The sequence below is a fragment of the Centruroides sculpturatus genome, unplaced genomic scaffold (genome assembly GCF_000671375.1).
Source record: "Centruroides sculpturatus isolate CEXI.00-Female unplaced genomic scaffold, Cexi_2.0 scaffold1760, whole genome shotgun sequence".
Classification (NCBI taxonomy): Eukaryota; Metazoa; Arthropoda; class Arachnida; order Scorpiones; family Buthidae; genus Centruroides; species Centruroides sculpturatus.
Genome location: NW_019385879.1, coordinates 94,747 through 108,661, shown reverse-complemented (window position 1 = coordinate 108,661; position 13,915 = coordinate 94,747). Strand labels below are relative to the sequence as shown.

The window sequence follows — 13,915 nt, the reverse complement described above, 5'->3', positions numbered from 1 at the left end:
TATTTCCTCTTTCAATAAATCATCAACCTGTAGATCTCTAAAAAGGTAGGTATAGTACGAGTGAAATTTCCCAATTATCTCCTTTTTCTTTACAATTTTATTACCAAATTCATCTATCAATTTTGTTATTTCTAAACTTTCCCTTAAATTTACTTTCTTATCAAATATTGCCCTTTCGGCTTCTCTCTTAATGTTATATTTATTTAAATTATATCTTATATAGCTTTCTTTATTTTTTTTATCCAATCATTAATTGCATTACTTATTTCCGCTTTTAAAATTTCTCTATTTATAATATCTTCCGTTCTATCTTTTACTGGCTTTATCACTTTAATTACCTCCTCCCAAACACTATCATCATTTTCTGACTCACTAAAAAGTTCACTATAAAATTTCTGAAAACACTCTAAAATTTGCTGTTTATCACTCACTTCTCTACCATCTATCTGTAGTCTATCAATATCTAACTCATCTTTTCTCTTACGTTTTTTATCAAAAATGACTTATTCGCTATTCTTTTGATACTATACTTTTCCATTTTATAATTTACATAATTTTCCTTATTTCTATTATTAATTTCTATCCCTATTTGGTATTCCAATACCTCAGCAGATTCGTTATTCCCTTCTATTATTTTTCTAGAGAGTTCTCTTTGTAATCGTTTAATCTTATTAAATCTATTTTTACGTATTATGTCCCATGTATTTTGAATAATATTATTAATTTTATTTTTTAAAAGCAACCATTTCTCCCATGTTATTTGTGTTTTCTCTCTCTCTAACAACTCTTTCGTTTGACTTACGTAATAATCATCATTCAAAATTACCTGTGTTATTTTACTCTTATTTGTAACCTCTTCATGTACTCTATTTTCATCTCTATTTCTACCATTTTGTGGTCGGAGATTCTCCCTCTATCATTATTTATCTCATACGTATTTACATTTATAATTTCGCCCAATCCACTCGATATATAAATTTCGTCTAAACGCTCACAAATTCCCTGACCATTTCAGGTAAAACCCGGATACAATGGATAAAATTCTCTATAAGTATCTAAAAGTTAAAAATCAACTAATACTTCCGTTAATACTTTCCGCGAGGTATCTTGGTGTAAAGGGCCATTTTTATCGATACGCTCCAGAACACAATTAAAATCTCCCATTAAGATTAACTCACATCCCCCTTTAAAATATTCCGTTAAACTACTAAAAAATTATTTTTTCTCAGTGGCCAGAGTCGGTGCATAAATGCTAATAACACGACATACTCGATTTCTAATTTCAAAATCTACAGCAATCAACCTTCCTTTACTGTCAGTTCTAAAATCCTGTATTTTAAACTTGTTATTTATTAACACTATTGTTCCAATACATCTCCTAGTTCAGGGGTCGGCAACCTGCGGCTTGCGAGCCACGTGCGGCTGTTTGGATGTGAAGCTGCGACTCTTTAGTTCCATACGCAAATATTATTTATTTTATCCAAAAAAAAAAAAACATTTAAAAATCGTTCTGAATCGATTAACGAGGATTAGGCACTGATTCTATCTCTCAGCCTCCCCCCATGACATGCTTTTCAGCCTCGACTCGCTTTTCACTGCACCCCTCCCCTGTGACACGCGTCGTCACTGTCGTCAGTTTGTCGGGAGCTCTCGAATGACGCCGTCGTTGGATGTTTCTATTATCTAATTTGTTGTGAAAAACACTACTTATATATGAATAAATAGATACTTTTTCTTATGAAAATAGATTAGTTTTTTTATCAAAAAACTTTATTTATGCGAGTACTATTTATTGTAGGCAAGAAAAAATTTTGTGGCTCTTTAAAAACTTTGAAATTTTGTAAATTGTAATTTTGGCTCTTCCAACTCAAAAGGTTGCCAACCTCTGGCCTAGTTGCAAAGGCAACATAGATATTATAGCTAGTATAAATTTTCCTCAGCTGTCTCAATTCGTAAAAATTCTTTATATTTGTGTGCTGGATACCTATTATATCAATTTTATTTGTTAAAATTAAATTTAGAATACTAATTTGCATTTCTTTATTTTTAAATCCATTAATGTTAATAGTTCTTATATTTATAATACCTGTACTATCCATTATCTTTTTTATTCATTTGATGTTTCTTTGACCTTTTACTCAAATTTTGCACATTCATTCTTAAAATTTTTTTGTTACTAATACCACTTGATACGGGCTAGACCCATATATATTTCTCATCAAACCTTCAATCTCTTTCTGTTTCTCCTCTAAATCTAAATTTTCTTTTTGCTCTATTCTATTTATTTCCTGTTGTACTACCTTGGTCAAGTCTACTTCCTCCCTTTTCCGTTTTTTTTCTATTTCTATCTGCATTTTGCTCGTTATTTCTATTTCCTCTTGTTTTTCTTTCTCTACTGTCTCTATTACCTTATTTTCTCTTATTCTACTATCTTTTCTCACTTTTTCTGTACTCCGTTCGCGTCTCCTTTCTAAACTCATTTTCCGTGGTCCTTGTTTACAAATTTCTGCAAACGAGGGCATGGGACATTCTCTCTCTTTATCATGTACTATTTTACAATGATAACAAGCAGTACAACTTTGTACCGGATGTGTACTATCACCACACCTATGACATAATTTTACTTCACATTGAAAGACCTCATGCTCATAACTTCCACATCGCTGACATTGTCGTTTTTGTGCGACATGAATCAGTTGGACCTTTCTCCCCAAAATCTCCATATAATTTGGGATACACCGATGAGTCGACATTAATACTCGGTAAATTCCAGTTTTTACCTCTGTCTCTGGGTATTTATTAACCTTAACGTTTACCAGTTTCCCATACACCGATAACATTTTGGACAATAAAGCCCCATCGACCTCAACAGGAACCAACCGCACTGTTACTAATATTAATTCCACCTCCGAACTTTCCACTGTATAAATAAAATTGCCTACCTTTATCTCTCTACCTAAGAGATTTATCTTGTCATCTTCCGTTTTTAATTTGATTTCTACAACATTTCTGGGGTGGTAACTCACTTGCTCAATTGTTCCTTTTTTCCTCAGAGTTCTTTCAATTGTTTCAATTAACTCTACTGTATCCAAATGTTCTTTTGAGTTTATTCGCACTGATCGTATCACGGAATATCTTTTCATCCTCTCCTGTTTCAGATCTTCACTATCTTTTCCCATACTGCTTCCTTTCTCAGTTGTTTGTGAATCACTTTCAATGACCGCTGATGTTGATATTTCTCCTCGATTACTTTCACTATAAGCACTAATTTCTTCTTGTGTTGCTCTAACCAACACCACTTGACATCTGGGAGGATTCTCTCCCTCCTTACCATCATTCATACTCGCCCGACCCCTCGATGTTGGTTCCTGTCCGTGGTGAGGGGACCTCCCAGAGATGGTTTAGTAACTCTTCTTTACCATCCCTGGGATCTGAACGCCCACCCACGTGTTTGCCTTGCATGGTGTCTCGTATGCCAGAAAGGGGGATCCTGGTACTTGAGGGGCAACATAACATCCCCAACACACTGCTTTGGCCCCTGCTTCGGATAAACGGGAGGCTCAAATCAGGCTCCGTTTGAGTCAATCGGCTGGTCGTTGAGTCATTCTCGACCTCGGCTTGGAGTCAACCGATCGATGCAGACCGGGCGGACATGTCAGTCTAGATGTGCTCTTCTTGACTGCATTGTGAGGGTATAGCTCCTGGGAAACCCTGGTGTGACGGTCTATGGAAGTACTCCATGTGACAGCATCCCCTTGTTGGGCCCCATGGTGGGTGGGGTCACTAGGAGCGGAATTTTTTCTTTAATTATGGATTCAAAAAATTCAAAAAGTTCTTGTGCACCAACAACAAAAACGAACGAAAAAATCTTTACTAATCCAGCGTACTTAGTAGTGCACGCAACTGGAGAAAAACCCTTGGCTAAAGCTTCTCCTTTCTTGATTCAAAAATTGTTTGAATCGACCATTGGACAGTTGAAAAAAATACAGAAATTAAGATCTGGAGATTTACTGGTGGAAACATCTTCCCTACAACAATCGGCAAAACTTCTGGAAACAAAGACCCTAGGAGAAATGGAAGTCACTGTCACCCCACATGCGAGCCTAAACTCATCACGTGGGGTAATATCTGAAATCGATCTGATATCTGAAGATGAATCAGATATTCAGATTGGCTTTTCAAACCAAGGAGTCACTGCTGTTTGACGCATTTCCATTCGTCGAGATGGCAAGTTGATTCACACGAAACATCTTATTTTGACATTTAATAAACCGACTTTGCCATCTGTTATTACAGCAGGTTATCTGCACTGCCCAGTTCGCCCTTACGTTCCAAATCCGCTACGTTGCTTTAAATGCCAGTGATTTGGACATTCACAAACATCATGTCGAGGGAAAAGCATATGCGCACAGTGTGGAAGTGAAGGTCACGACAGTACTGAGTGTACCACTACTCCATGCTGTGTGAATTGCAAAGATGCCCATTCCGCCTACTCTCGAAAATGCCTAACATGGCAGAGAGAGAAAGAGATACGGCGAGTAAAAACCATTAACAACATACCATATCCAGAGGCTCGGCGCATGGTCACTCAAAGCATAGCAGTGAAACAGAAAACATTTGCTTTTGTGTTGAAATCCACAAAGACATGTGGGGTTCAAACCGATATCTCTGTCTCCCCAAGCGAATCTCTTACTCGCCATGCGAAATGCTTAATACTCCCGTCTACACAAACACCAGAAAAGGAGATCACAAAAGGAAAAACACCCCTGCCTAAAACAGGGGTAATTACAAGAAATCTGGGTTCTAAAAAGGCTAGTAAGAACCCACTAAATAAGCAGAGAGTGAAAGCAGCTCTCTCTAAATCTAAAAAATCAGAGGCTCAGTCCATGAGTGAGTTCTCTGATATCTCTGATGAAGAGACTAATATGGAGGTGACCCAACCAACGTCTTTTCTAAAAGGAAAATCATCAGTTAAACTGAAGAGGGACACTTTTTCTAAGAATGCTGTCTCAAACACATAATGGATTATAAAATAATTTAATGGAACTGTCGTGGTTTCCGCAACAACTTCTCTGACATTAAACATTTGACATCATCTACCTCATCTCTCTGTGTGGCACTCCAGGAGACACATCTGAAACCTGGAGAGGGAATTACTTTAAAAGGATTCAATCTCTACCGCAAGGATGATGATAGCCACAACTGTGCCAGTGGCGGTGTGGCTATTTTAATTTCCAATCACATCCCATCCTTGCCGGTACATATAACAACAAACCTGCAAGCTGTGGCAGTCAGAATTTCTATTGGAGTAACTGTCACAGTGTGCTCTATATACTTGCCACCAGATGTCAGAGTCAACGAAGATGAACTGGATGCATTAGTTGAACAGCTGCCAACACCATTCCTTTTACTTGGTGATTTCAATGGCCACAATCCTATGTGGGGCAGTCCCGACATTAATCGTCGAGGAAGAGCCATTGAACGACTCATAGGTAATCAGCAAATGTATTTATTTAATACTGGAGAAGTGACATACTTCCATGCCCTAACAAGAACATTCACTGTTATTGATCTCTCATTAGCAACTCCGAATCTGTTTTCAGCATTTTCATGGGAGGTTGGATCTAATCCACTTTCTAGTGACCACTTTCCAATATTTTTAAAATATCAAGGCAGAGAAAGCTGTGAAACAGCCCGTCCACCACGCTGGAAATGGAAACGGCAGATTGGCCTACTTTTTTTTCTTTGGCTAACATCACTGAGGAAATTATCAATACTGCTGATATCAATGACGCAGTTGAAGTTGTCACTTCCAGTATTATTTAGGCAGCTGAAAAAACAATGGGAAAGACGTTAACAAGATACCCAAAACATCCAAAACCATGGTGGAACCACAGTTGCGAGGCAGCATTTAAAGCACAAAAGAAAGCATGGGGGATTTTCAGAAGATACCCCACTGCTAGAAATTTGATTGCTTTTAAAAAGCAAAGGCAAATGCCAGAAGAATAAGAAGGCAAAGCCAAAGGGATTCTTGGAGGAAGTATGTTTCTAGCATAACATCTTCCACTAGCTCAAAAGCAGTCTGGGATAAAATCCATAAAATTAATGGGAAATATGCTTCTCACTCTGTGTCCATGCTGGAGAATAATGGCACAATAATCAGCGATATACAGGGTATTGCTGATTTACTGGGTGAAACATTTTCTGCTTTATCCAGCAATATTATGTATCCAAGGAATTTTCAAGCTTATAAAGCACAAAGAGAAAAACAAAATTTAAATTTTCATTCTTCATTTAATGAGGAATATAATGTGCCATTCACCAGCACAGAACTACATACAGCGATTTCTCGCTCGGGGAATACTGCTGTAGGCCCGGATAAAATCCACTATAGCATGATTAAAAATCTGTCAAATAATTCCCTTTCTAATCTTCTGAATCTGTTTAACAGAATATGGATAGAACAAACTTTCCCCGACTCTTGGAGGCTATCTATCATTATTCCCATTCCCAAGCCAGGCAAAGATTGCAAGAATCCCTCTAATTACAGACCAATCTCTCTGACAAGTTGTCTTTGTAAACTCCTAGAGAGGATGGTAAACAGATGCTTGATGTTCCTCCTAGAGGAAAAGAACTACTTTTCACCACACCAGAGTGGATTTCGTAGGAACAGAAGTACCACGGACAATTTAGTAAACCTTGAAACATCTATACGCGAAGCGTTTGTTAGACGACAGCACTTAGTGTCTGTATTTTTTGATATAGAGAAGGCCTACGATTGCTGCTGGCGATTCGGAATACTCTGTGATTTGCACAAATTTGGATCACGTGGTAATTTGTCAGCTTTTATAAAAAACTTTTTGCAGAATCGAAGATTCCAAGTCAGAATGGGCAACACTTTATCTAGGCCTTTCACGCAAGAAGAAGGTGTCCCTCAAGGCTCTATTTTGAGTGTGACTCTGTTCCTAATCAAAATTAACAGCATAGCTAACTGTCTTTCTCCCAATGTAAAACACTCTCTGTACGTGGATGATTTTCAGATCTCCTGCCAGTCTAGTAATATGAGTTTCATTGAGAGACAACTGCAAACCTTTCTAAATCGCATAGACAACTGGTCCAAGACCAATGGTTTTACTTTTAATACAGAGACTTCATGCATCCACTTTTGCCGAAGGCGTGGTATGCACCTGGATCTGGAAATTTACCTAAATGGGGATAAAATTTCAATGGTGAATGAGACTAAGTTTTTGGGTGTTTCTTTCGACCAAAAACTGACATTTTTGCCACACTTGCGCAACCTGAAGAGTAGATGTTTAAAATCTTTAAACCTTTTGATGGTACTATGCTGCTCATCCTGGGGAGCAGACAAAGTTTCGATGCTCAGGATTTATAGGGCTTTTGTCCGCTTTAAGCTGGACTACGGTTGCACTGTTTATGGCTCTGTGCGAGAATTTACTCTTCGGATGCTGGATCCTATCCACCATCAAGCTTTGCGTTTGTGCACCGGTGCATTTTGAACTTTCCCTGTTCAAAGTTTGTATGTGGATGCTTATGAGCCTTTACTATCTCTCAGGAGAGAACAGTTGTCTCTTTTTTATTACATTAAACAAAAATCTTAGAAAAAACTTACAGCTGATTGTTTAGATACTCAGCTGAAAAGATTATTTGTTGCTCGGACGAGTTGTGTCCCTACATTTGACATTAGAATGGAGAATGTAAGCAGCACGATCGACTTAGACCCAAGCAACATCTCACATGTTGAGGTTAATAGTATTTCACCTTGGTCATCTTCACCGATCGATGTTGATTTAAGCTTAAAGCAGTTCCCTAAAGAAACCACGCCAGACTACGTCTATAGACAGCACTTCGCAGAAATTCAGCATCGTAACAGGAATTTAATTCCTATATACACCGATGGATCTAAATCGGATAACTATGTTGGCTTAGCCTTTGTTTGCCAGGATGAAATTGTGGCAGAACAAATAGCACCGAATTCTTCCATCTTTTCTGCGGAGTTGCAGGCTATTTATTTAGCCTTAAAGTATATAAATCGGAAAGGTCATCGTTGCTGCGTGATTTACACTGACTCAGTTAGTGCACTTCAGGCTTTGATCTCGTATGAACGTAGTTCTCACTCCATAGTTATTAAAATTCGAAAACTAATTTGTCATCTCACTACGAGAAATTTTTTTGTGAAGTTCTGTTGGGTCCCAGGCCACGTGGGTATAAGAGGTAATGAAGAAGCTGATACAGCTGCTAAGTCAGCAAGTCCTTCACAGCATACAATGCGTATTGAAGGAGGTGATTTGAAGCTAGTCGTTAAAAAACGACTAGCAGAGAGATGGCAAAACGTGTGGAATGCACAAATCCACAATAAACTTCACGAGATCAAACCTTTGGTAGAAAATTGGACACATAATAGGCAATATGATAGGAGATCTGAGGTTATCCTTACTCGTTTGAGAATTGGACACACTCGACTGACTCATCAATACCTTTTGAAGGGAGATGAAGAACTAGTATGTCAGCACTGCAACTGTGCTGTAAGTGTTAAACACATATTTTGCAACTGTGTTGCTTTTGATCAGAGTCATAGACAGCATTTCGGAAATGCAAGCTTTAGAGACATTTTGGGCCAGAGGCCAAATCTGGATAATATACTGGACTTTCTGAAAGTCATTAATATGTATAGAGAAATATGATTATTTATTTATTGTATAGTTTTATTTACTTCATGGTGCATATTTAAATTATTGTATATATTTTTTGTTGTTGTGTATTTATTTATTTATTACATTTTAGATTATATATATATATATTACCATTGGCTTTTTAATGGTCAAACTGTTCTGTATATATGTGTTTTTCTATTTACTGTATTTTATACCTTCAAGCATACCATGTGTCGTGGCGCAGTATAGCCTGCATGGCTTTTGTGCCAATAAAAATTAACTAACTAACTAACTAACCATACTTGCCCGACTCGCCAAGGGACTTAAACCTCCCCTCTGACATTCTCCAGATTCAATCTCACTCAATAATAATTCTGGGCTTTCCTTCTGATTATTTAAAGGCTGGAACCAACTTTTTGATGGAGGCGTACTTTTACAATGACGACCAGTTGAGGGAACGGGACTTTTTCTCTGACAGTCCATCACCTCCTGCCTACTTGTCGATGAATCTCTATCTCTTATTTGCTTTTCCAGAGGTCTTAAAGGACTCCTCAAGGGGACATTTTCCCTCTGACGGTCGAATGACTGAGCCCGACTCGCTGACGGGAAATTCTTTCCCGTCCGACGGTCCATGTCAACCTCCTATACTTATAAAAATAAAAGTCCAACAGAACCATACACTCCAAGATAAAACTAAGTCTTCCTTCTTATAAGTTTTTAAATTTAATTTAAAACTTCACTAATTTTATATCAATCTGTATAGAGATCGAAAGCTTCGGAACACGCCCCCTTAAGGAGCTGTTGAGGTGTTTATCTTCTTATTTTACTATTAATTGCTTTTTTCGTTTAAAATTTATTATATCACTACTTTATTTCTTTTTTTATTGTTATATTTAGTCTTATTTTATAGTCACTACTCACATTTCTTGCACCAGAAGTTCAAATCTTTCATTAGGCTTAGCATCTCGGCATAATATCACCAAAGTTCAAAAAAATCCAAAAATAATCATTATTAAACGACAAATTATGTTTTGCTAGGTTATTAGTACTCCAAAAGTCAATAGAGAACACACTTCACACACCAAATAGACCTGTAACAGGAAAACTTAAGCTGCTCCCATTTTTCTGCCAACAACGCCAGGATAAGAACAGATACTTTTAATTAAAGTTTAATAAAACACTGGTTGATTACATTTCAGCACGCAGGCTGTGAGAAAACACTTCAAGAATTTCGAATACAGGCTTTATATTTTGACAATTGCTGGCTATAATCACCATAATAAAATAACAAAAGTATTTACAAGTATGTACAAAGGTTGGTGATTATGGCCGGGATGAACAGTTACACATATATACTGACACATAGTTACATTTATTAGCAAAAACAAGAAACAATCGCATTACAAAAGTGTATGATTAAAAGATCGAGAGCATTACAGCGAAGACGAGGGTGATAAAAACACAAGGTGCTCGATGAGCAGGATGTGGAGAGTTCCATACACCTCCGGTGATGGGTGCACGGAAAGCAGACAGGACGACATATAGGGCTAGCTGTCAATGATGGTGTAGTAGTTGTTTTCTTTTTTCCATATATTGTCTATGGTGCCACGATATAGGGTCATAAATTCTTTCTCTGTGAAGAGGTTTTGATCGGTTTTTATTTTTAGATTGGCCTCGTTTTTTATTTTGTTGATTGTGAGAGTGGCATTCCACCTTTTTTTGTCATAGTGGAGGGCGCATCTAGCTTTCCATATGATTCTTTTCGAGAGAGCTGTCAACCAATTAATACAGTAGGTGTTCTGGTTCTTCACTGGATAGTTCATGTGGTATTTGATTGTGTTTCAAGAGAGGTTGACTTTGAAGATTTTATCAACCCAGTTCCAGATTTTATTAGCAAGTGAGCATTCATGGTAGAGATGAAATATGCTTTCATCTCTAGAGCATCTTGGACATTTAGCATTGGATATACGGTGGTAAGTATGGAGGTACTCCTTGGTCATAGTAACGTTGTTGATGGCTCTCCATGCTGTCTCCCTCCATTTCGCCGGGGAGTCTGCCGAGGTTTAACCAAGTTTTGTTCCATACGATGATATTGTCATTTATGTTACTGTTCGGACAATGAGTAAAGATGTTACGATATATGGTGCTTGGCTTGTTGTTTGCATTCACTTGATTGATGCTCACAATTGTGTTGATCGAGGTTCTCCACGCGGTGAGGCGTTTATCATTGTCTAGAAGGAAGGGTCTATTAGGCTGGTCTGGCAGAAGTTGCCTTAATGTCGGGCCAAGGATGTACATGGCCACATCTCGAAGAGGATGCTGGTGAGAAAGGATGGATTTCAGGAGGTTGGAGACCTGTAGGGAATGTTCTAGTGATTTTAAGTCCCACACCTGCAAATCGCCATGGTTGATGATGTTCTTCATGATGTTTCTATTTAGGGGTTCAAAATCGCTCTGCCAAATATATCTGAATATGAGTTTATCCAGTTTTCTGGCTTCCTGACTATTTAGATTGGTTATGTACATAGTGTATATAATTTTAGCCGTGAGTACTTTATTGGAGATGATGACTCTTTCAGGTAGATAGAGCCAGACCTTTTCCCAGTGTGTAATTGCATTTTTAATTTTCTTTTCCATGTCTTTGAAGTAGTTGTTGTTGTTATTTTTGCCAAACCATACACCTAGGATTTTGGTGTCGTTGATGGTTTTGAACACTGCTATCTAGCTTGACTTGTCCATTTAAGTTGAGTATTTTACTCTTGCTTAGGTTTATTTTTATTCCGGTTAGGTTACTGAAATCGTTAAGTTTTTGAGTTATTTTATTGAGGGAGATGTTGTTGTTTATAAAGAGGTTAATTTCGTCAGCGTGAGCGATGTATTTGATTTTGTCAGACATACCCGGGAGGTAGATGGGAGTGATATGGTTGTCGTTGTTTATCATGGTGAGTAGCCATTCCAGATAAATAGCAAATAGGACCATCGAGCAGGGGCAACTATGCCTTACTCCCGCCTCAGTTTATAAATTCAGAGTCCTTGTTGTTAATGGTTATTTTGGTCCTCGGATTGATGTAAAGGGTTTTAATTCTATCTAATTCCTTTTCGCTAAGGCCGTAGGCTTCTAATATTTTCCACATAATGTCTCTATTAACTGTGTCAAATGCTTTTTCGACATCGATGGATAGTATCGAGAGAGGGGTTTTTCTCTTGCAGTAAATCTCTTGTATGAGATTTAGAAACATGATGTTATCTTGGATGGAGTGGTTTTTCATTCCAGCAGTTTGCGTGTTACTGATGTGATTTTGAAATATCTCTTCTACTCTTTTAGCTATTATAATACTATAGATTTTGTATTTGGTATTAGGGATGGTTATTGGTCTATAGTCGCCAACTTGCCCACTTTCTCTGCGTTTTTTGTTGATTAATTTTATTCTACCTATGTTGAAATCCTGAGTGTATGTGTCTTTGTTGTACAGGGTGGAGAGGATGTCGGCTAAGTCGTCTTTAAAAAAGCGATAGAATTCTGCAGGTAGGCAATCTATGCCTGGTGCTTTCCTTACATGTAGTTCGTCTATGGCGTTCATAACTTCTTCTCTTGAGATCTTTTTGTTGATTTTCTCGTCTTGTTTGCTTTTTACCGGTTTGATTTTTTTTACTATTGCGTGCCATCTGTTCCAGTTAGTGTCCGGTTTTTTGTATAGCTTAGTATAAAATTTATGGCATTCGGCCATGATACGTTGTTCATCTGCTATGTGTATACCATTTACAATAAGGGTGTTTAGGGAATTATTTTCGTTTGGTTTGATTCTCTTTTTGAATATAATTTTTTCGGTGTGTCTTTCAATTCTCATTCTAATCATCTTGTGCCTAATATAGTTATTCTTAATTTTGTTTTCGAACTCTTCAGTGATGTTATTTTCTATTTCCTTAGCTGCTTCTTTTTCATTGTTTATGATTTCTCTACTAAGTTCTCTTTGTAGGGATTTTATTTTGCGAAATTTATTGTTCTTGATCCTATGCCAAGTGTTTTTGGTGATGTTGATAATCGTTTTTTTACCTTTTGCCACTTCTGCCAGTTGATGTCCAGTTTTATATTGTCTAAGGTTGTTTTGACTTCATTTTGAAAGGTGGTGTCAGATAAGATGTTGTTATTTATCTTGATTTTGCTATATCTGCTTTTGTTGCTTGTCAGTTCTATGTCTAAGTTGATTAATTTATGGTCTGAAAGCCTTCTCCCATTGTTGTTAAGAAAAATGGTACTGATATTGACAATCTTGCCTAGGTACTTGCTTAAATATGTCCTGTCAAGCCTCTCTTTGATACCATTACCTTCTCATGTGTATCCATTGTAATGGGGGTATTTCGATCGATAAGCGTCTTTTAATTCATATCCCTCAATGAGGTCTTTGAGATACTTGCGGGAGCCGTCTGGGTATAGGTGGCAGTTCTTATCGGATTGTGTGAGGACACAATTGAAATTTGCCGCAACCAGAAGTTCCCTCCCTCCAATCAAGTAGTTTGGGAGGGTAGTGAAGATGGTTTTTCTATCAGTGAGCTGAGGAGGGGCATACAGGTTTACAATTCTTAACATTTTATTGTTTTTATTGATGTCAACACTCGGTATTCTCCCATTTGTGTCAGTCCTAAAGTCGCTTACCCTGATGTTTTTGTGGAGCATTGTGACGACCCCAGCTCCTCGTCTCGGGGCGAAAGAGATATATATGTTATAGAATGCAAAGAGTTTTCTCAAGTCATAGAAGTCGTACATATTTGTATCCTGTATTAGCAGAATGTCCGTGTTCTGCGTAGCAATCAGATTAAGTAGATAAATTTGTTTAGCTTCGTCCCTAATCCCAGAGATGTTTATTGATTTAATATTTAATTCGTTGAACTTGAATGTTACTTTTGTGTGGACTGGGATTGAACTCTCTTGCTTTTCCTGGTATTCTTTTTGTCTACTTTGGTTATAATTTTTTCCACCTCATCTATTATTTCTTCCCTCGATAAGCTTGCATCCAGGCTTATCGAGAGAATTTTTTCCCTTACGGCTGCCGTTTCTTTGTCCTCATCTATCATTTCTTCTAAGCTATTTATGTTTTCTCTGCTCTCTTTTTCTGTCTCTTCGGTTTCTACGTTTTCTGTTTTTTCCTCACTTTCTGATTGATTTTCTCTATTTGTCTCTTTCCCATCCCCCTCGATGTGGGTTCCTGTCCGTGGTGAGGGGACCTCCCAGAGATGGTTTAGAA

The 13,915-nt window shown here is 37.6% G+C and overlaps 1 protein-coding gene and 1 pseudogene across 1 annotated transcript; both read left to right on the top strand.

Moving 5' to 3' along the window:
- Nucleotides 1-2,020: 2,020 nt before the first annotated feature.
- On the top strand, nt 2,021-5,181 carry LOC111642703 (annotated as a pseudogene).
- A 2,409-nt stretch (nt 5,182-7,590) lies between these two features.
- On the top strand, nt 7,591-10,060 carry LOC111642706. Its single transcript, XM_023389085.1, has one exon. The coding sequence runs from the start codon at nt 7,707-7,709 to the stop codon at nt 8,700-8,702; it is 996 nt and encodes a 331-aa protein (XP_023244853.1). The 5' UTR covers nt 7,591-7,706; the 3' UTR covers nt 8,703-10,060.
- Nucleotides 10,061-13,915: the final 3,855 nt, after the last annotated feature.